This window comes from Neoarius graeffei, chromosome 15, assembly GCF_027579695.1.
Source record: "Neoarius graeffei isolate fNeoGra1 chromosome 15, fNeoGra1.pri, whole genome shotgun sequence".
In the NCBI taxonomy this organism is placed as follows: Eukaryota; Metazoa; Chordata; class Actinopteri; order Siluriformes; family Ariidae; genus Neoarius; species Neoarius graeffei.
Genome location: NC_083583.1, coordinates 18,719,416 through 18,742,628, shown reverse-complemented (window position 1 = coordinate 18,742,628; position 23,213 = coordinate 18,719,416). Strand labels below are relative to the sequence as shown.

Genomic DNA, 23,213 nt, shown 5'->3' with positions numbered 1-23,213 from the left:
AGACATGCAGGTTAGGTAAAAATACCAAAGCCACTAGGGTTGCACAAGCCAGTGTATATTTAGTGCTGGCCCCAAGCCTGGATAGCTTGGAGAGGATTACATCAGGAAGGGCATCCAGTGTAAAAACTTATGACAAATCAAATATGTGGGAAAGGATGATCCGCTGTGGCTATCTCTAATGGGAGCAGCCAAAAGAAGAAGAAGATTTAGCTGAAGGTAGCTCATCAGACCTAGCGACATGGCTAAGGATATTATTTCAGAACTTTCACAGATTTTAAATTTATGTTCTCTGGTCTGATTGGGGCAGCACGCTGGTGTAGTGGTTGGCACTGTCGCTTCACAGCAAGAAGGTTCTGGGTTTGAGCCCAGTTGCCAACAGAGGCCTTTCTGTGTGGAGTTTGCATGTTCTTCCCATGTCTGCGTGGGTTTCCTCCGGGTGTTCTGGTTTCCCCCACAGTCTAAAGACGTAGGTTAGGCTAATTGGTGGCTCTAAATTGACCGTAGGTGTGAATGGTTGTTTGTCTCTATGAGTTAACCCTGCGATGACCTGGCAACTTGTCCAGGGTGTATCCCGCCTCTCGCCCATAGTCAGCTGGGCCTGCGACCCTGCACAGGATAAATGGTTACGGATAATGGATGGTCTCATTAGTTAACTCATGATATGGTTTGTTTAAGCAAACATAAGTGGACAACAAAAAGAGACAAATAGATAAGGAAATATGTGTTTAGACTTCACACATTAAATTCAAAATACTGTACAATGTTCAGAGAAAACAAAGATTTTTTTTCTACGACTGTCGTTCAGTTTCTTGTATTTTTTAAAATTCACTTCCTGTTTCTGTTTTTTTTAATGATCTTAGGTAAATGATGCTAGTATTGGGCCGACAGTGGGGGATCTGCAGAGCTTTGTGTCCAAACAGGTGGATCAGCTGTTGCAGCTTGGGAAGCTGACAGGGGCAACACTAGCCCAGATGTTCCAGTCTGTATCTAACAGGCTGAACAAGGACACAGCCGAGGGCCAAGAACAAGATGCAAAGATGAAGGTGCAAATATAATATTGTTTATAGATTGTTGATAATTTCACATATCCGCACACTCAGTAATAATTACGCCTGTCCTGACTGAAGCTACGAGAGCAGATGCTGTTAGACCTGGGTACAGCTGTGAATGCTGCCCCCCTCAGGAACCCTTCAGAAGTGCAAAAGACAGCTGACGCTGTAGTGGGCCTCACTACACAGAGTGAAGAGCTGACATCTACAGCTCAGGTAGTACTCCTGTTCCCAACAGTAGACTATTCTGGTTAATGTGTAGTTCTGTCAAATATTTTCCCTCAAATGTTTCTTTCTTATTTGCAGCTAGAGGCAAGCTCATTATTGTCAAACCTCAGTATGTCCCTGGTCTCTCTTACCCTCTCTGAGGGGGATGACAAAGAAATAACAAGGCAGGCGGTCACACCCATCATTCAGGCCGCCAGTAACATTCTCAAAGTTTCTGCCAGTCCAAACCAGCAGGTATCATACTCCAGCTAGTCTTTGGTCGAATCTCATTTGTAAATACCTACATATTTAAGGAAGAAAACACTTGGGGTATGCTGTTACAGGAAAATAATCAGTGACGGGGTTGCGTGATGTGGCCTGATGTGAAGCGGAGTTATTGTTACCCCCGGAAGTTAATTATTTTCATATTATTTTATATGTATATATCACAGCAATTTGCCAACAATGACAGATTTTTATTCATTATGTATAATGTAGTAATGAAAAGCATTAAAATAAGTACAATAATATAAACCAGTGAGTTTTAATTACAGACGGCACTGCTGTTATGGAAAATTAATCTATTCTATAAAAAAAATCAAACATCTTCAGGCCAGTCAGATTTGAGAATTCAGCAACATTGTTGTATAAGTTATTGCACCTCTCCTTTGGCTTTGGCTTTTCCTTTGTTGCAGGAAATCATTTCAGAAAACTTGCTAAATGCAGCGGACAACATACAAAGTGCACTGCTGGCTGGGGCAAGCATAGACCAAGAACCCATCATCATTAGCACCTCTGAGATCAGTGTGTACGTAAACAGGTAAGCTACAGGCAATGCAAAACTAGAGACCAGCTTGGCTAAAAACATGAATCATTATTTACACATAATACACAGAAAATACCACCTCAAAATATTATCTGGCTTTCTGTTCACAATCGTCAGTCAGACCCTTACCCAAACAGACCCATACCTCAAGCTCAACCTCCTTCCTACTCTACTTCCTATAAATCCCCAATAAAATCTTTCTTTACTAGTTCTCAGTTTTTCGGTTTATTCTAAAAATGAGGTTTTGCCATGTTTACAGTTTCATAATCACACTTCATTACCTTTAGTTGAGGACATGGTCATCACTTGCGAAATTTCACTTGATCAACAGAGAAGTTTTTCCATTTTTGTGTGATTTGTAACAAATATTACAGTACATGCACTGGGATTTAAGTTTGTATGGAAATTTATTCAAATTGAATGTCCTTTAAAAATCTTGTTTTATGTCATTAGAATGTCACCACTGGCACTTCAGAAACAGTCCTTCAGTATTGAAGACGACAGCTCGGCCAGTTTTGTGCTCCCATCTTTGGGTCCTAATGTGCTGCATTTTGAAGAGCCGGTGGATGTGCGGGTGCGAATTTCAAGTGCCTAGTTTCTGATTGTCTCTTTCTACCAAGAAAGCACTTGCTCATACCTGTCTTTTTATTTTATTTTATCCTTTAATTAATGTATCATTCTGTTAATTGTATATTCAATTTATAATATTGCCCATTGGCCATGTTTTTGTTTGGTCACAGATGCTTAATTTTGCATTAAACCCTTTCCCATGGAGGGAAGGTGAGCCCATAAATGGAGTGGTTGCATCTTTATCCATCACCCGAGAGAATGGTTCTGTTATCCCAGTATCAAACCTTAGTGAGGAGATTGAAGTAAGATGGGGGGTTTTTGTATTAAAAATCTTCATTAAAGCATTAGCGTCTAGGATTGTTTATCGCTACTATATTGTACGTACGTTGTATTTGTGTTGCTTTGTTTTCCAGATTATCTTACCAAGACCAGAGGTTGAAGTTAACAGTACATTTCTGGATCTGGGGAACTACAGTACCTTAGTCATTAATGTGACGACTCCAAACATATCTCTAGTTTTGAAATTGGACCCCTCTGAAGAGATACCTTTACATTTACTCCTGGGTTTTGAACACTACCCAAACAACACTCACTACAAGACCACAATTCAGCTTCCTCAAGCAGGAAATTCAACAGGTTATTCACTAACTGATATTTAGACAGGACTTAAAGGAAAAATCCACCCTGAACAACTTGTTTATTAATCTTTCTCATTAACATGTGATCTCCAGTGCAATGCAAGATTTATTTTGTAATGAAATTTGAGGGTTTTTTTAGTTTAAAACGTCTTTCATTGATATGTTGGCCTACTTTTGTTAATGGTTTCCTACATTATCCATAATGCCATTCGACCCACTGATAGTGGTGCCACTGGGATTTAGCCCTGGCTTTATCTCTACCTAAAGAGTAGATGCAGCAGCACTTTAGTCCTCCGTTCTGTCCAGCAATCTGACCTCCTCGCAAATCACTTCTTTTAGATTCTCTGCTGGGACTCAACACAGCTGTTTCTTTTAGTTCAGTGTTTGCTGTCTTCACTATTCTATGTTGGATTTCTCAGAAATATGACACAAAACATCATGTCCTCCTGTGACATCAGACAGCCACTAACCGCTCATGGGAATAACAGATATATGTTACAGGTCAGAATTGTAGGTCAGGTGGAGTTTTCCAACCTAGGTTAGAATTTTTAACCCAGTTCATAATTTGCTACTTGTATTAGGGAGACTTACTATAACTTGGGTTAGGTTTAGGGTTAGGATTTGGGAAGACCTGGTATTTTAAACTACTTGATGATGTAATAAGACTGGACTTGTTGATAAATTCAAAATATACATCACTTGTTCCATCACTGGTCTAATGGCTAAGGTGTTGGGTTAAGAATCAGAAGGTTCTGAGTTTGAAGCCTGGTTAAGTATGAAAAAAAGATATGTAAAAAATGCTGAATAGGTGGACAGATGAGAGGAAATACTAGGTAGGGGAAGTGGATGGAAGAAAGAGAGACAAAAGAACTGATGGAAAATCCCTTTTAAGAATCTTAGATAATCCAAAATTTTTACCTAGGTTGGAAATTATGAACTAGGTTAAAATTTTTAACCCAGGTATAAAAAAAAATCACCTAGGTTGAAATTTTTTGACCTGTAACATATATAAATACCAACCAATAATTTAGCACCAGAATCGCTAAGCATTCACATCACAAATATTTCAGTATAGATATATTTAATGTGTTTCAGAGTGGAATTTTCCTTTAACTGCTTTAAGATTAATATACTAATCATACTAATTTACTGTGAATGTATGATAACTGTGATTGTGTTTGTGTGATATAGAAGAAAGGTATGCATGGGTGCTGGACCACAGGAATATACCACTTGAAGTCGGGATGTACTATCTTCTGGTGAGGCCTATTGGCCAAGCAGGTGTAAACTCCTCGAATGCCACAGTGTACGTCACATCGATAGCTGCTCAGTGTAAGTACTGGGATGAGACTGAAACCAACTGGAGTGACTATGGCTGCAGGGTAAGTTTAACTAGTAGATGTTCTCAAAGACAGACTAAAAGAAGAGAATATCGATTATAGAACCATTCATTTATCTGTCTCCTCAGGTTGGACCTCGTACCACAGCAGTGCTTACTCAATGCCTTTGTACCCATTTGACATTTTTTGGGAGTTCCTTCTTTGTTATGCCCAATCTGGTTGACGTGTCCCGCACTGCGGAACTTTTTGCCACGTTCGTCAATAACCCTGTGGTGGTGTGTTTTGTGGGTGCCATTTTCCTTGTCTATCTCATAGTTGTGGTTTGGGCACGAAGAAAGGACATCCAAGATACAGCAAAGGTCTTCTTTAGTCCTAATTTTTTTGTCAGATTGGATTTTTTTTATCTTATATTCTGGTTCTAAGCAAGCATAAATATAAAAACAACATGTACTTACTAGTGTTGTAGTCAAGACTACCTAAACCAAGACCAAGTCATGACCAAGAACAAAGTGTATCGAGACCAAGACTTTAAAGGGTTGAGATCAAGTCAAGACCAAGACTTTGAATGGTTGAGACCAAGTCAAGACTTTGAGAAGAAACCTTTATTTGTCACATGCACACTCAAGCACAATGAGATTCATCCTCTGCTTTGAACCCATCTGAAGCAGTGAACATACACCCCCAGAGCAATGGGCAGCCATACTACAGCACCCAGAGAGCAGTTAGGGGTTAGGTACCTTGCTCAAGGGCACTTCAGCCCAAGGCCACCCCATGTTAACCTAACTTGCATGTCTTTAGACTGTGGGGGAAACTGGAGCACCCAGAGGAAACCCAAGCAGACCATGCAAACTCCACACAGAAAGGCCCCCATCAGCCACTGGGTTCAAACCCAGGACCTTCTTGCTGTGAGGTGACAGTGCTAACCACTACACCACCATGCCGCCCATGGGGTTGAAGAGAGGGGTTGAGACCAAGTCAAGACAAAGGCTTTACGTGGTTGAGACCAAGTCAAGATCAAGACTTTGAGGGGTTGAGGCCAAGTCAAGACCAAGACTTTGAGGGGTTGAGACCAAGTCAAGACCAAGACTTTGAGGGGTTGAGACCAAGTCAAGACCAAGGCTTTGAGGGGTTGAGACCAAGTCAAGACCAAGGCTTTGAGGGGTTGAGACCAAGTCTTTGAGGGGTTGAGATCAAAGCAAGACCAAGACTTTGAGAAGAAACCTTTATTTGTCACATGCACACTCAAGTACAATGAGATTCATCCTCTGCATTTAACCCATCTGAAGCAGTGAACACACACACCCAGAGCAATGGGCAACCATACTACAGCACCCAGGGAGCAGTTAGGGGTTAGGTACCTTGCGCAAAGGCACTTCAGCCCAAGGCCACCCTATGTTAACCTAACCTGCATGTTTTGAGACTATGGGGGAAACCAGAGCACCCAGAGGAAACCCATGCAGTCCTTGCAAACTCCACACAGAAAGGCCCCCATCAGCCACTGGGCTCAAACCCAGGACCTTCTTGCTGTGAGGTGACAGTGCTAACCACTACACCACCATGCTGCCCATGGGGTTGAAGAGAGGGGTTGAGACCAAGTCAAGGCCAAGGCTTTGAGGGGTTGAGACCAAGTCAAGGCCAAGGCTTTGAGGGGTTGAGATCAAGTCAAGGCCAAGGCTTTGAGGGGTTGAGACTAAGTCAAGACCAAGGCTTTGAGGGGTTGAGACCAAGTCAAGACCAAGGCTTTGAGAGGTTGAGACCAAGTCAAGACCAAGGCTTTGAGGGGTTGAGACCAAGTCAAGGCCAAGGCTTTGAGGGGTTGAGACCAAGTCAAGGCCAAGGCTTTGAGGGGTTGAGACCAAGCCAAGACCAAGGCTTTGAGGGGTTGAGACCAAGTCAAGCCCAAGGCTTTGAGGGGTTGAGACCAAGTCAAGACAAGACTTTGAAGGATTGAGGTCAAGTCAAGACCAAGACTTTGAGGGGTTGAGACCAAGTCAAGCCGAGACCAAGTCAAGCCCAAGGCAGGGCAAGACGGAATCAAAACCAGGACCAGACCAGTGGGTGTGAAGGGGGCAGGGAGGGATGACAGCCATTAACAGCAAGAAAATTTAAAATAAGCAATTGGTCACATTTGTAGCAGGAAATTTTACATCAAATCACAGTAATGATGTTAACAAATAAATCAGACAATGCACAGGCAATTTAGTGAAATCCCCACAGCTGTGGTCTTGACCTGTCTTGAAATAAAGTCCCAAGTCCTCTATGGCTGAAATCGAGACAAGTCTGAGTAAAAATGTGGTTGATTCTGAGACGAGACCGAGACCTTCAAAAAGTGGTTTTGAGACTGGTCTCAAGTACAATAACACTAGTACTTATTATTTTATGAGTGATTCCATGATTGGGGTCCCATTTGTGTCCCACTTTACCAATATGTATGTAAAGTAAGGGTAAAATACATTTTAAACATATGTAAAGTGACATTTGGAAAAACATATGTATATTTTCTGATAAATAGCTTAAAAGATTAATAAAACCTATCTACAGAATTTAGAAAACATCATTTTGCCCATACCAGTCCACTATAACTACACATTACATTCAAATTTAATCATTAAAATACATTAAATCTTATTTTTGCATTGATGTGTAAACCCATTGAACATATCATGCTTGAAATATCCTTTCCCATGAGTCATCCATTATAGTTTATGTAAAACGTACATTTTAGTTCATTGACCCTGATAAAATATTGGGAATATTCTGCAAGTCACGGATTCAACAGGGCGTTGTGTTATCCAAATTGTCTGAAGATCATCAGAAGAAGATAATTAAGTTAACTAATTTTTTTATTATATATATTTTATGATGTTAACTAGATCATTTGAAAATACAATTTGGTTACCCGAATAATAGACTGAAAGTAAATTATTAATTTAGGAAAACAAATTATAAGTAAATCATTAGAATGCCTCTAGTATTCTTATTCCATTAGCATAGATGCTAATCAGCAACATTTTGAGTATTTGCTAATTGTATGCTAAAATGCTGCCCTGTTATTTTAAAACCTGTTACTCAAATGTGATTACTGTCTGAGATAGGTTAGTATTTTTTTTTTCTTTTAAAGGATTTGATGTATGATTTCTTAGATTCAGTGAAAATAAAAATGATTTTAAAATGTTTATCAACAATAAATGAAACCCTAATCATGAAATCACCTTCATACCTTTTATCTAAATATGTTGTCTGAAGATATTGATGCATGATTTTTACGTATGGTGTAATGTGATCTTTAAAGGTGAAAGTCACAGTGCTAGAGGACAATGATCCCTTAGCTGAATATCGCTACTTATTGACCATCAGCACTGGGCATCGCCGAGGAGCTTCTACATCCTCTCAGGTCAGTGTGTCTACCTCATCCTGAATGTTCAATCAGAAATAATGTATAAGTATTATTCCATAATTACAACTGCTTCAACAGGTTACAGTGACTCTAACGGGCTCTGAGGGAGAGAGTGAGCCCCATCATTTAATTGATCCAGACAAGCCGGTATTTGAGAGAGGAGGAATGGACATGTTCCTCCTCACCACGCCTTTCTCACTTGGAGAGCTGCAGAGCATCAGATTATGGCATGATAATTCTGGGAAACATCCTGCCTGGTAAAATAAAATAAATAAATAAATAAATAAATAAAAACCTGTTCTGTACTCCCATCGCCTACATTTAATACATTAGATTTATACCACAAAACTGTTAAATAATCAAAATTAACTGATTAAATTTCAAAAGCAGCAACTCTGATAGTAGGAAGACAAATCAGATTTATATAATGCTCTCATTCTATTACATCATCTTTCTATAACAACAGCTAATTTGCATGGACTTGTATGGCAGATGCCCCACATAATCGATGCATAATAATAATAATTTTAACTTTAACAGTTTAGTTTAGAGTTTAGAGTTTATTGCCATTTGCACAAATACACTGCTGTACAGGTACATTGGAATTCTTGAGCGTTTTCCACATTATTAAAAAAAGGGGGGGATTACAAAAATACAAAACAACATACATTCTAAAATTTAAAAACACTATAATACACAATTATAACAATAACAAATTAACAGTGAGGGAACTAGATAGACCTATGTAAGGCTGTCATTAAACTGAATGCAACTGTATATGAATAAATATATATAAAAAAGCAGGGCTTTGAACCGGTTCAAGGAACGAAAACGAAAACCGGGAACTTTTTCTATTTCACATGGAACAGAAACGAAACCAGAAACTTTATTATTTTTTATGTTCCGGAACAGAAACGCTTATTAAAAATAATGGTAACCGGTTAATACCGGTTTTTATTTCGTTCCTCAAAGTTTCTGTAGCCTACAAATAGTCAGTCTTCTCCTGCGCAAGTTTCTATGACCCGCTGGGGTTCACTTCCTGTGTGACGTTCGCTGACTGAATGGAGAGAGCGGGAAGGTGGACTGCCATCACGTCTCCATTACTGAGTGTCTGAGCAAAGAAGAGCCTGAACGTTGCAACCTCCCTATTGGCTGTTTGTAAAAATGTATCAGTTGTTGCCCCTCCCACGGGAATCATCGCGGGCTCGAGAGACGAGACCTGATGAGTTAGTTTGTTGGTAGCAGAACAAAATGTCTGGACACAAATCGGGTTTTCAGAAAAGGAAAGAAAATAAACGGAGGGTCGAAAATACAAAAAAGGAGGCAGAAAATGCAAAACGAGTTTTAAGGTAGGACAAATGGTTACTTTTCTGAGGCAGCCCGCCGTGGCTGTAGGCTTATTGATTATAGCCCATTTAGTTAAAATAGTTGATATAAAATGTTTATAGTTATAGTTATGTGATGGTTGTCCTGATTTAGACTGTTTTTTTGAGGGGGTGCGCGATGTTGCACCCGGGTCCAGATTAGGGCAGAACCGGCCCTGGCTACATTTCAGCTGTAGTTTGTTATGAATGTATGTACTTGCATAGATGTGTACTTCCAATATGGCGCCTAACAAAATCTCGCGGTGCGGTGACATCATGCGGTAGCCCTCTATAGGGCCTGACTAGCCTTTGGTAACACACTAAACGAATTACCTTTCATTTTTGGCACTTTTTCTGTTTGTGTAGATGGGAAGACATACTGAGAATCCAAATCGCCAACATTTGAAATAATAATTGTTTTGAATTATTTCTTGTCTTATTTAATGAAGGTTGTAATAGAATTAGCCTACATTTGGCTTAAGCTGGATGAGACAGCGACATAATTTTATAGCCATTTGTTAAACAGCTGACAGGGAACGTAATTAACCGTTCCGGGAACGAAATTTTTTTGTTCTAACCGGTTCGGGAACGTCTATTTAATGGTGGAACCCAAAACCGGAAACGTTAAAATTCCGTTTCTGTTCAGAACGAACCAATAGGAAAAAAATTCCGGTTCAAAGCCCTGGAATATACTAAATTATACAGTGGCATGGTCTTCACCATCTGTTAAATTTGTTCATTATGATATACAAAGCTATATTTGACATCCTCATCCATCTGCATTTCTTTTCTTTTCCATTCTCCTTTAATAATACTCTGGAGACATTGGAACCAACATATTTCAAGTTCTCATTTGTTGCTCATTTGGTAGCCAGGTCTGCATCCCATACGTTAACTCTGATCTTACACATGATTCGAGGAGTTTTCTTCTTATACATAGATTACCATTACAATCCATCGGCATGTTCTGAAGTTCACTGAATTTTGCAGTAGTACTGGAAACAAGGGGTTATGTGAAGCAACCCTCTTTTGCATTCGTTATCACCTGTCCAAGGTATTTAAATTCTTTTACATTTTCTACGATTTGAACAGCCTAGTAGTGCAATGTGGCCTGATACCTGCTATTTTTCTCTGTCTGTTACAAAGTGCTGATACGAGAGTTTTTTTCCAAAAATGTTAACCAAACATCTACAACTTTTACCATTTCAATGACAGTATTGTCCTGGGCGGATGCACAGTGGATGTACAGTCATGTGTGTACAGTGCAAAAAGTTTAGGGCTGAGGCAGCAGCGCTGCGGCATCCCTGTGCTAAATGTAAGCTCAGCAGAGGGACGCTGCAGGGCTGCTGCCTTAGCCCTAAACTTTTTGCACTGTACACACGACTGTGCATCCACCCAGGACAATACTGTCATCAAGTATGTGGACGACACAACCATCCTTGGCCTCATCAGAGCGGGGGATGAGTCATCATACAGGGACTTGGGTCACAAGGTCACTGTCTATGGAGAGGACAATGATCTTATCCTTAACAAAGACAAAACGAAAGAACTCATAATAGATTTTAGGAGGAAAGCCCCCCCCCCCCCCCCCCCCGAAGCCCCTCACCATCAGGGGGACTGAGGTGAAGCGGACTGACAGCTATAAGTTCCTAGGCCTTCACATTTCAGAAGACCTCAGCTAGGCTAAAAACACTGCAACTTTAGTGAAAAGAGCCCAGCGGAGGCTGTACTTCATCAGACTGCTGAAGAAGGCTGGACTTAGATGCCAGCCCCTCGTCCAAGTCTACAGAGGAATTGTTGAAAGCATTCTCACCAGTGGTATCACAGTGTGGTATGGTAACATCACCCTGGCTGAGAGGAAATCACTGCAGCGGGTAATTAAAACAGCAGAGAAAGTTATTGGCTCTGATCTCCCCTTCACTGACACTATACACCCAGCGCTGCAGAGGGAAAGCACAGAGCATCCCTAAAGATAAACACCACCCGGCTTATGCTCTGTTCAAGTAGGTGAACACAGGCTACAACAGGTCTGTAAGTATCAGCACTCACAGGGCCCGCTTGTATAACAGCTTCTTTCCTTCTACTGTTAGGCTGGTAGCACAGGGCATTAAAGGAGATACGCAGAACCTTTATTTTTAAATACATTTCTAAGTGGATAGTATCTCCATCCTTGACTCTTGTATACTGCATAAATGGGAATAAAAAAATATTTTTGAGAGTTAAAATCGACTACAAAGTTGGCATTCGAGCTGCCCCACTGAGCCAGCCAGCCCTGAGTGTGTGACATCACAGCGGTAACCGGTTTTAAGGCAGAGGCCTTTGACAGCTATAGACCAAAGTCATATAAATAAAAATTTATGGTGAAAGTAAGAAATACCGTTACCGACTTGCTCAACTAAGACTGATTTGACTTCATTGATTGTGGGTTGACTCTCATTAAAACAGGATAGGTGTTATAACTTATGCAACATACATGTACATGCATGCATTTTCACTGATAAAACGTAAAAGGCTGATTAAATAATCAGATGAACTGAGACAATCACATTCTGAAGCAAATTAAATAATCTTATACCGGTAACTTAAACACACAATACAAGTTACATGTATTAATCTAAATGCAGGTAAACAATGAGTGTTGTTGTTTTTCTTGTTTTGTATCCAAATGAGAGTTGCAGCTTACCCATCTGTGTTCTCACTTCTTGAAGGCCGACCTTGTGGCCGATTGTTTTGAAGTAATCTGACTTTCAGTTGTTCGTTCAGTTCTCCGTTCATTTGCTTCTTCCATGTAAGGGCAAGATATTGCTGCTGAGGCAAGCATATCCAGCGGAGAAATCAGATGGCTGGTCCACTCATTCTCCATTTTCTCCATACTGAGTACTCCACCATTACTGCTCAGCTCAGGAAATTACTAAAACCCAGGACAAGACAGGACGTCACCGGTTTTAGCAACAATCGCAGGGAGGTCACTCCCCGAGCGATAATATGTCCCGTTCCGTCCCGAGTTTTAGCAACAACCCTCGGCTCACATTCTGGGAGAACTGGTGCAACTGAACTTACTTTCCTTTTCTTATAGTTTTATTTAATTTTTGGTACTGCACCCTCCTTCAGTACGGGCTTATAGCCAACGCTCCTCAACAGATCAGAGGTCTTGTACGAGTCTTCAGTAAAATGTGCAGAGCAGAGGAGAGACCACTTCGTAGGCGCCCAATGTGTCCGTGAACTTCTCGCAAAACACGTCCAAATCTTTGCAGTTTGAACATTCTTGGGCCATGAATGCAACGTAAATCCACCTTCTGTCGTGTTGCTGCACCGACCAGCAACACATCTACGTATGTGGCATGGCGATAAATTAGCTCAAAATGGAGGATCGGAGTTGCAGTCAGCTCTGTGTTTTAGTATAGCGGAAATGGCGATGAGATTGACAGACTTCCTGCTGTGACGTCACGGATGTCAAGGTCATTCACTCAGACCGCTACCTATATAAATCACTTTAATCGTAAAAATTACGATATTAGATTTATTGTTAACACTTAAAACTATTCCTGTGCCATTCTTGAGGTCTCAAGGCATTTATAAACAAAAAGTGAGGCCATGGTTCTGCATATCTCCTTTAAGGAGGGAATGAAGTACCTCTTACTGCAACCCACTCAAACTCTGGACAGCTAACTACCTCATTGATTACTCCCCCCCTCCCCCCCAAAAAATGTCTCTATGTGCAATATAACTGGATTTTCTAACTTTTGTTTCTACCTCCTCAACCAAAATGTGCCAATACTCACTCGATTTGTGTAATAGTCAATATGTGAAATACCACTTCAGATAGATACAGTATTTATTACTTTTTTACAGGGCTTTGAACCGGAATTTTTTTCCTATTGGTTCGTTCTGAACAGAAACGGAATTTTAACGTTTCCGGTTTTGGGTTCCACCATTAAATAGACGTTCCCGAACCGGTTAGAACAAAAAAATTTCGTTCCCGGAACGGTTAATTACGTTCCCTGTCAGCTGTTTAACAAATGGCTATAAAATTATGTCGCTGTCTCATCCAGCTTAAGCCAAATGTAGGCTAATTCTATTACAACCTTCATTAAATAAGATAAGAAATAATTCAAAACAATTATTATTTCAAATGTTGGTGATTTGGATTCTCAGTATGTCTTCCCATCTACACAAACAGAAAAAGTGCCAAAAATGAAAGATAATTCGTTTAGTGTGTTACCAAAGGCTAGTCAGGCCCTATAGAGGGCTACCGCATGACGTCACCGCACCGCGAGATTTTGTTAGGCGCCATATTGGAAGTACACATCTATGCAAGTACATACATTCATAACAAACTACAGCTGAAATGTAGCCAGGGCCGGTTCTGCCCTAATCTGGACCCGGGTGCAACATCGCGCAACCCCCCAAAAAAACAGTCTAAATCAGGACAACCATCACATAACTATAACTATAAACATTTTATATCAACTATTTTAACTAAATGGGCTATAATAAATAAGCCTGCAGGCAGCCACGGCGGGCTGCCTCAGAAAAGTAACCATTTGTCCTACCTTAAAACTCGTTTTGCATTTTCTGCCTCCTTTTTTGTATTTTCGACCCTCCGTTTATTTTCTTTCCTTTTCTGAAAACCTGATTTGTGTCCAGACATTTTGTTCTGCTACCAACGAACTAACTCGTCAGGTCTCGTCTCTCGAGCCCGCGATGATTCCCGTGGGAAGGGCAACAACTGATACATTTTTACAAACAGCCAATATGGAGGTTGCATCGTTCAGGCTCTTCTTTGCTCAGACACTCAGTAATGGAGACGTGATGGCAGTCCACCTTCCCGCTCTCTCCATTCAGTCAGCGAACGTCACACAGGAAGTGAACCCCAGCGGGTCATAGAAACTTGCGCAGGAGAAGACTGACTATTTGTAGGCTACAGAAACTTTGAGGAACGAAATAAAAACCGGTATTAACCGGTTACCATTATTTTTAATAAGCGTTTCTGTTCCGGAACATAAAAAATAATAAAGTTTCTGGTTTCGTTTCTGTTCCATGTGAAATAGAAAAAGTTCCCGGTTTTCATTTTCGTTCCTTGAACCGGTTCAAAGCCCTGGTATATTCTCAGTATCTTAAGTATGTTGGCCATGTCTGCAGAGCGGCAAACACTGCCATTACCAAGAAAGTCCTGTTTGAATCAGAATCAAGTTTATTGCCAAGTACGTTCTCACATACAAGGAATTTGCTTTGGTGGTTGGTGCTTGAACAGTTAAGATAGAAGAACTTAGCAAAGACAAAAGTAGCTATATACATAGAATAAAAAAAATAGAAAAATCTGAAATATACAAATTTCAACCGTGGGGGCATCCGGTGCTAATATGCTAATTTGCCAAACCCACAAGGAAATATTATCAGGGCCCCTGGTTAAAAATTGCCCAGTTGCCTCGAGTTTGTATCGATCAGGCAAAAAAAAAAAAAACTGACGCAGTCTAAGACTGAGTTCATTGAGCTAATCCAGCAATGGTTTAACTCAGCTCCATGACATCTGATGTCATACAGAGTAACTCAAATACAGTATTTGTAGTTGATTATTTTCCTACAACTGCATGTTGTCATGTTTTATTGCACGCATCCATTCCTAAACTGACATTCATATTAGAGCCATGTGATTACCTTGAATATCTGCTATTCAGGTATGTTAATAAGGCGATGGTCCAAGACCTGGAGACAGGGCAAAAGTGGCATTTCTTATGTAGTTCATGGCTGGCCATTGATGTAGGAGAGTGCACCCTGGACAAAGTGTTTCCTGCAGCAACAGAGCTGGACTTAAAAAGGTTTAGGTGTGTAACTTTGGTTATTTCAATGAACAATATCCCCCTGAAGGTGCACTATATGGCCAAAAGTATGTGGACACATTATCGAACATCCCATTCCAAAGCTATGGACATTTAATATTGAGCTTTGCCTATTTTGCTGTTATAATAATCTCCATTCGTCTGGGATGGCTTTAAACTAGGCTTTGGAACAAATTTTGGGTGTAGGAATTTGCTCATTCAGCCACAGAGGTTGGGTACTGATGCCAAGCACTAAGGCTTGGTGTACAACTGTCATTCCAGTTCATCTCAAAAGTGTTCAGTGTAGTTGAGGTCAGGGTTCTCTGCAGGCCACTCGAGTTCTTCCACACCAACCTTGGTAAGCCATGTCTTCATGGCTCTCGCCTTAGTTCCAGTGAAAGGAAATCTTGCAACAGCATACAAAGACATTCTAGACAATTGTGCACTGCTAATTTTGTGACAACAGTTTGGGAAATGTCCACACAAAGCTGTGAGGGTCAGGTATCCACATATGTTGGCCATATGGTGTACATCATACGTATAACATAGCTGATAGTTATTTTATCAGAAGTTATGATAAATACAGAAGTTATTTTTATATAAGTGTTATAACTTTATGTTTCTATTTCAACAGCAATCTGTTCTTTATGAAAACCACCAAGGATTTCCAAGATGGTCACATTTGGTTTTCGGTGATCAATCGGCCACCGAATAGTAACTTCACTCGAGTGCAGCGTGTTTCATGCTGTTTTTCTCTGTTGCTCTGCACCATGCTGACCAGCATCATGTTCTGGGGGATTCCCACTGACCCCTCTGAGCAGACCATGGATCTGGGTAATGGATGTTTGTACCCACTTATTTTACTACTAACTTTGTCATGACAATTTGAAGTGCTTTAATCACGAATAATGCTCTATCAACTTCTGACTACAGGTAAGATTGAGTTTACCTGGCAGCAAGTGATGATTGGAATCCAGAGCTCTATTATTATGTTCCCCATCAACCTTCTTATTGTGAGCATCTTCAGAAATGTCCGACAAAGGGAACGAAGAACAGATCAAACTCCTAAACAGTATAAGACTGATTCTGTTAAGCAAGCAAAAACAGGACAGGTGTCGCCAACCCAACTTCCTTCTCCACAGAGTGACCATAGGGAGATCACACCAGATGCTGTAATAAAGGTACACTGAACATTAAAAAGGAAGAGTCCCATTTTCTGGAATGTTTTAAATATTTGTTCTGTTTGCTCATGTACAATTTTAGGACATCAGAAGGATAGCCCAATCACTCTCCAAGGCTCTGAGGAGCCCCATGCCAAGGATAGACCCTGAGAAAATGGATATCAATGCTCTCCTATCACTAGTCGAAGATATTATTTGTCAGCAGAACCGTGCAGGAGGCGAGTTTTACTCTGATGCCTCCAAAAAGGAGCTTGCTGTATCTCTCGGGGCTGTAAATCTGCATGGTATGGACTGAAAAGCTAAACATGTACAAAACTAGTTTCTAAGATATCTTACATTAGTACTGTATCATTTTGTTTTTTTATATAACATGACCAGAGAGGAGTCCTGAACAGATGCCAAAAGAGAAACATAGTATCTACAGGCAGTATCTCTACAAACAACTCCAGAATGTGGAGAAAGAGTTGAGGCTGCTGGGTCCTTCCCAATTCTCTAAACCAGAGAGCTACATTCAGGCAGTGCTGCAGGTTCAGGGCATGAAAAGATTGCTAGAACCATATCTCTCCTCCAGCTCCAATAGAGACCAGGTATCCTGCAGCTCCAGTCTGGGGGAGGACCATGGAGGTGATAAGAAGTGCTGTCAGAAAGGCTTGCCCTGGTGGTTTGTGTTTGTTGGCTGGATTCTTGTTGTAGCCACTAGTGGAGTGTCAGCATATTTCACCATGATGTATGGACTGACTTACGGAACAGACCGCTCTATTAGCTGGCTCATTTCTATGGTTGTGTCTTTTTTCGAGAGCATCTTCATTACCCAGCCTATGAAGGTAATAGGTCCTGATTAATTTGGCTTTTTATTTTGCATTAAGGGGAATCTAAACAGTGAATCAAATTTTAAGTGTTGCTGTCTTTGTATTTAGGTGCTTGGATTTGCTGTCTTCTTTGCTCTGGTTCTAAAGAAAGTTGATCAAGAAGAATATGGAGATGTTCCAATTGAGGGTGCTCTATCAAGTACAGGTAACCCAGCCATCCATTATCCATAACTGCTTATCCTTTGCAGGGTCACGGGCAAGCTGCAGCCTATCCCAGCTGACTATGGGCGAGAGGCAGGGTACACCCTGGACAAGTCGCTAGCTCATCACAGGGCTGACACATAGAGACAAACAACCATTCACACTCACACCTACGGTCAATTTAGAGCCACCAATTAACCTAACCTGCATGTCTTTAGACTGTGGGGGAAACTGGAGTACCCAGAGGAAACCCACACAGACACGGGGAGAACATGCAAACTCCACACAGAAAGGCCCTCGCTGGCCACTGGGCTCAAACCCAGAACCTTCTTGCTGTGAGACGACAGTGCTAACCACTACACCACCATGCCACCAAGTACAGGTAACCTTTAAAGAAAATTTGCAAAAAAAAAAAAATTCTAATCAGTGTTGGCACATTGGTGTAGTGGGTAGAATTGCTGCCCCACAGCTCCAGCTCTGGTTTAATCCTAAGCTCAAGTGACTTTCTATGAATTTTCCTCCATGTGCATGTGGGTTTCCTCCAGGTTCTTTGGTTTCTTTGCCCCTCCTAGGACCAGTCCAGTAGATGTATTGACTATTGCCCCTAAGTGTGAATAAGTGTGTGAATGTGTGTATCCATGGACTGGAGTCCCATCTTTGGTATATTCCAACCTCATGCCCAGTTTTCCCAGGATAGGCTTAGATCTACCATAATGCTGACCAGAATAAAGGGGTTACTGAAGAGGAATGAAAGAATGTTCACAAAAAAATTATTATGTTTAGTGTTTTGCAAACATTCATCAATGTTATGCACCACAGATAACCCTGATGGCATATGCATTGCCAGGAGGGACAGCACATGCAGTTTCTATCAGCCTCCTCCTCCCTCTGATATTGAGAAGATGAGGAACAACATGATCAAAGAACAGAAAGTCTTTGCACTCATCAGGGAGATTCTCAGTAAGAAATACCTACTTGTAATGCCATGGTTAACTGGGAAACAGCCACAGCTGAGTGTAAGACAGTTGTTTCCTTTCCAGTTTATGTGGGGTTCCTCTGGATGCTGCTCCTGGTGGCTTATGGTCAGCGAGATCCCAATGCTTACTACCTCACTCAGCACATTCAACAGAGTTTCAGGAACGGCATTGCTGACAGTATGAACTACAAAGATGTGTTTACCTGGGCAAACACCACCCTCCTAAATAATATTTTTGGACGACAACCAGGTATACATTTTAACCTGTGTATAAAGTGCATGTCTACTTTTGACCAAATGTATTCATCATGTCCGATATACTTTGGTCATTGTGATAGGCTTCATCACAGATGGAAATTCGAAGCTTGTAGGCGATGCCCGACTCCGACAGGTTCGAGTGCACAAGGATTCCTGCAGGACCTCCAGCTTCATGAGTCATTTCATTCATGACTGCCATGCTCCATACTCTTGGGATGTGGAGGACATGGGGTCCTATGGTCCAAGCTGGAACCGATCAACAGATGTAAATGTGTCTAAGAGTCAGCTCATGCCATGGCGGTACCAAACCCAGTCCAGACTCAGGGCGCACCCTATCTGGGGTGGGGTGGCTTTCTACAGAGGTGGGGGCTTTGTTGTGGACCTGGGGTCGAACAAACAAAATGCAAGCAGGTACGGTATTGATATGTTATACTGATGTGCAGGGTTGAGGAGAAGCTTGTATTATTTTGTACAGGTTACATTTTAGAGACAGTGGGATTTCAATTGAATTGTCTTTATTGGCTACGACACTAGCCTGTCCTGGGTGTCTTTGAGTTTGTGTATGTAGAAGAGGGTAGATCGTGCTTCCCTAAAATAAAAATAAATCTATATAGTTTTACAACTATTCTTAACATTCAGAGGGATCACTTTCATTTCCGATGCACAAACCATATACAGCTTCCTGTAATTATTTGCCTACACAAAGAGCAAAACATGACAGGGCATACTATTATAGGAGGATCAGTGAGTGTGCTGTGATGCCAGTTTTCCAATAATAGTACATCCCAGAGTGTTTTATTCTTCTTATACCACAGCAGTTTGCCAGTGATTACATCATTTTATCATTTTTTTTAATAAATCAAGGAATGTCATACTTTTTATAATTATTATTGTGGAACGTCTGCGAAATGAGTTTATTTGTGGTATCATTACATTATAGTAGCAACAAACAGTTGGTCCTTCGCCAACTGGTTTTTTTCTCTCTTAAAGTGAACAAGACAAATTTTATACATACACACACAGTATATCTGTCCATCCATTATCTATAGCCGCTTATCCTGTCCTACAGGGTCGCAGGCAAGCTGGAGCCTATCCCAGCTAACTATGGGTGAGAGGCAGGGTACACCCTGGACAAGTCGCCAGGTTATCACAGGGCTAACACATAGACAACCATTCACACCTACGGTCAATTTAGAGCCACCAATTAGCCTAACCTGCATGTCTTTTTGACTGTGGGGGAAACCGGAGCACCCGGAGGAAACCCACGCGGACAGCATGCAAACTCCACACAGAAAGGCCCTTGCCGGCCGCTGGGCTCAAACCCAGGACCTTCTTGCTGTGAGGTGACAGCCGCCCTACACAGTGTATATATATATATATATATATATATATATATATATATATATAAAATTTTCTATCCACATTCACTGGATATGAGCAATTGTGTGCTCTGAGTGACCACTTTACTACGAGGATATCAGCTTATATACCGTGAGTAGGGAAAAACAAAATGGCGGATTTGTTATCAAGTATTTTTCCCCCAATATCTCCTGTTCCACACTCCAGCCCAGTCGGTGGTGGTAATGCACCTTTAAGTTGGTTTGCTAGCCACCAAAAAAAACCTAAAGAAGAAGAAGAAAATGGCGGAGCGTGTTGCTGAACCAACCGAGGACGAAATAAAAACTCTACTCAAAAAGAAAATCCCCAAAAAATAAAAATAAAAAACCCAATAAAATGTGGAATAAAAGTATTTAATGGTAAAAATGTGTCTTTTATTTTCAAGAATTATTATTCACAAATTGCTACTTTCATTTCGCTGGTTTGTTCACACTCTAAGTGGAAATGATTTTGCTGGACATTTTGTATCAAGTTATTTATCAAATCTGCAAAAAAAATAAAAATGCTCTGTTTCTCAAAATCCAGTGAATGTGGTTAGAATAAAACAGTATTTCCACTCAATCTCGTCGTACATGGCTTATAGCCAACTCGGTGCTACACACCTCATCAGCTATCAGCTCAAATATGACTCGATTTTGTGGAATAACTGTTAAATGTTTTCATGTTACCGAGTGTGGCAGCAGGGGCGTGGCCAAGCATTGGTTTGTGAATAGAGGGCGGGGTCAGGGAAGGTGAGTGGCAAAGTTAGTACACCTGCTGTCAATTAACGTTGTGTCTGTGTGAAGGTAGAAAAGGAGGGAGAGAGCGACAAGAGAGGATCTCTCCTGACCAGAACACGTGTGTGTGTGTGTGTGTGTGTAAAAGCTTAGTGAAGCTGAAAAGCAGCAAAATCAAAAATAAAGTTGTTGGTGAACAACATCTCCTGCCTGCCATGCTTCAGTATTCCGCCCACATCAGGGGCTTACTAGGTGCCGAAAGCCGGGATACTGAAGAGAACCACACATGGAGTCCTCCCCATTTCAGGACCTGATCCATGCCCTCGCTACCACCCAACAGAACCAGCACCAAGTGCTAATTGCCCTCCAAAAGGAGCAGGAACAATGTTTCAAAGCCTTGCTGTTGGTCCAGCAGGAAGATCGCCAGGTGTTCCAGCACCTGCTCGCGTCGGCCGGGTCTTTGACCTCCACTGCAGCAGGTGTACTGGCTTTGCCACTCACCTTGCCTGACCCCGCCCTCCATTCACAAACTACCACTTGGCCACGCCCCCGCTGCCACACTGAGCAACTGCAAAGATGTCTGTCCTGAAGAATTTCCTGTGTCTGAAAACTGTTGCAAAGTGCTGACACTGGAGACTCCTTCCAAAAAAATTTAAATAAACATCACAATAAACAAATGTCACCATATCAGCAGTCCATTTATGTGGAGACCATGTGTACTTGATACTATAGAAACGGTAATGTATTAGAATGAGCTACTGCCTGAGCCATGCCATTATAGATAATTCAAGACCTTCTGACCAATCAGAATTGAGCACCAAACACTGCTGTGGTATAAATTCTAAGCTAAATTTTACCAAGGTTCAAGTTTGTGGAATTCAGTCTAACCAGTTCCCCACTCAACCTTTTTGACTTCTTCACCACCTCTAATTTAGCTGTAGCCTATTCAGAACTGTCAGATATACTCTGAACCCTGGTGTTTCCTTTCCACAGTTTGCTTCAGTACCTTTTAGACAACATCTGGGTGGACAAATACACTCGTGCTATCTTTGTGGAATTCACAGTGTATAATGCTAATGTCAACCTCTTCTGTATCGTCACGCTGATGTTCGAGACCACAGCAGTGGGTGAGTCTCATTTTCTTGCAAATTCAGGGTTTCTTTGGTTTATATGAGATCCAAGAGCTTCCTGAGATATTTTTTGTTTCACAGGAGCATTTCAGTATCGCAGTGATCTCCAAAGTGTCCGCCTTTATCAGTCAACTGGTGGTTTTCATATTTTCATGATGGCCTCCGAGGCCACCTATTTTCTCTTCATTCTTTATTACATGTTTCAGCAGGTCAGTCTTCTCACATCAAAACGGTCAATAATTATGCTTTTTAAAATTAAATATAGAATTAGAGTGAGATGGATATCTTGTATTTTGTTTTATTTTGTTTATTACAGGGCAAGCTTCTGAAACAGCACAAGTGGGAATACTTCAGGAGCAAGTGGAATCTTTTGGAGCTAGCCATCATTATTTTAAGCTGGAGTGCACTGTGTGTTTTTATCAAAAGGAAACTGTTGGGCATCCGGGACATTGAGTACTATCAAAACCACAAAGACCAGTGAGTGCATTTAGCCATTTAATCCCTTGAATTCAAGATATGAAACTAAATATGAATGAGTTATTTATCAGCGAACATTTGCTTGTCAAATGTTCATATCTCCTGTAATCCTTTGCTCCTCTGCCAGACATGCTAGCTTCCACGAGACTGCCGCAGCAGATGGAGTTCTTGGATACCTTGTAGCTTTCCTGGTTCTGCTGGCTACGGTCAAACTGTGGCACCTGCTGCGCCTCAACCCGAAACTGCAAATGATCACAGCGACATTGCGTCGGGCGTGGAACGACATCTCTGGCTTCATCATCGTCATGACAATTATGTTCTTGGCTTACTCCATTGCTGTAAGAATTTTAGAATTGAATTCGATTTGTATTTTTTTTCCTCAGCAATAACAAGCTTAAGCTATGTTCACATTACAAGCTTCATTGCTTATTGCTTTGTTTTTTTGTTTTTGCTCAGCCTTTATCTTGATGGTTCATATTTGTAACTGCAAGTGACCCCTACCTAAATCTAATGAGAACACACCTTTCCCAGTATGCCCTCTATCGTTTTTGTGACACGTGTTTCACCACCAACAAAAAAATGTCATATTTGTAAGACAATCATGCATAGCAGAAGCAACACATGAATATAGCTGCAAGTGGCGATGAAGGGCCCGAGCACCTCCAGTACACCAAATCTGGCATGAATCCAACAAACTGCCCAGGAGGAGAATGTCAAAATGTAACGTGTCAAAACGCACAAAACCAAAAATAACTCGTTTCCTGTTGAGTATGGCTAATACAACATACATTACAATTTTTTTCGTCTTGGGGCACCCCACACACCTACCAAATTTGACATAGATCGGTGAAACTATA

General features: G+C 41.1%; 1 protein-coding gene across 1 annotated transcript in view; it reads left to right on the top strand.

Annotated features, from left to right (window-relative positions):
- pkd1l2a (polycystic kidney disease 1 like 2a) overlaps window positions 1–23,213 on the top strand; it is a 49,659-nt gene that overhangs the window by 17,511 nt on the left and 8,935 nt on the right. The window contains exons 16-39 of the mRNA XM_060940640.1: window positions 861–1,043; window positions 1,128–1,265; window positions 1,356–1,511; window positions 1,952–2,076; window positions 2,536–2,656; window positions 2,823–2,954; window positions 3,066–3,288; window positions 4,482–4,672; window positions 4,759–4,989; window positions 7,923–8,024; window positions 8,106–8,284; window positions 15,070–15,216; window positions 15,845–16,044; window positions 16,144–16,391; window positions 16,474–16,675; window positions 16,770–17,215; window positions 17,309–17,405; window positions 18,221–18,361; window positions 18,442–18,627; window positions 18,716–19,046; window positions 21,743–21,876; window positions 21,961–22,088; window positions 22,196–22,356; window positions 22,484–22,694. Coding sequence (XP_060796623.1) covers window positions 861–1,043; window positions 1,128–1,265; window positions 1,356–1,511; window positions 1,952–2,076; window positions 2,536–2,656; window positions 2,823–2,954; window positions 3,066–3,288; window positions 4,482–4,672; window positions 4,759–4,989; window positions 7,923–8,024; window positions 8,106–8,284; window positions 15,070–15,216; window positions 15,845–16,044; window positions 16,144–16,391; window positions 16,474–16,675; window positions 16,770–17,215; window positions 17,309–17,405; window positions 18,221–18,361; window positions 18,442–18,627; window positions 18,716–19,046; window positions 21,743–21,876; window positions 21,961–22,088; window positions 22,196–22,356; window positions 22,484–22,694 — 4,413 coding nt within the window. The remainder of the gene's footprint in view (window positions 1–860; window positions 1,044–1,127; window positions 1,266–1,355; window positions 1,512–1,951; window positions 2,077–2,535; window positions 2,657–2,822; window positions 2,955–3,065; window positions 3,289–4,481; window positions 4,673–4,758; window positions 4,990–7,922; window positions 8,025–8,105; window positions 8,285–15,069; window positions 15,217–15,844; window positions 16,045–16,143; window positions 16,392–16,473; window positions 16,676–16,769; window positions 17,216–17,308; window positions 17,406–18,220; window positions 18,362–18,441; window positions 18,628–18,715; window positions 19,047–21,742; window positions 21,877–21,960; window positions 22,089–22,195; window positions 22,357–22,483; window positions 22,695–23,213) is intronic.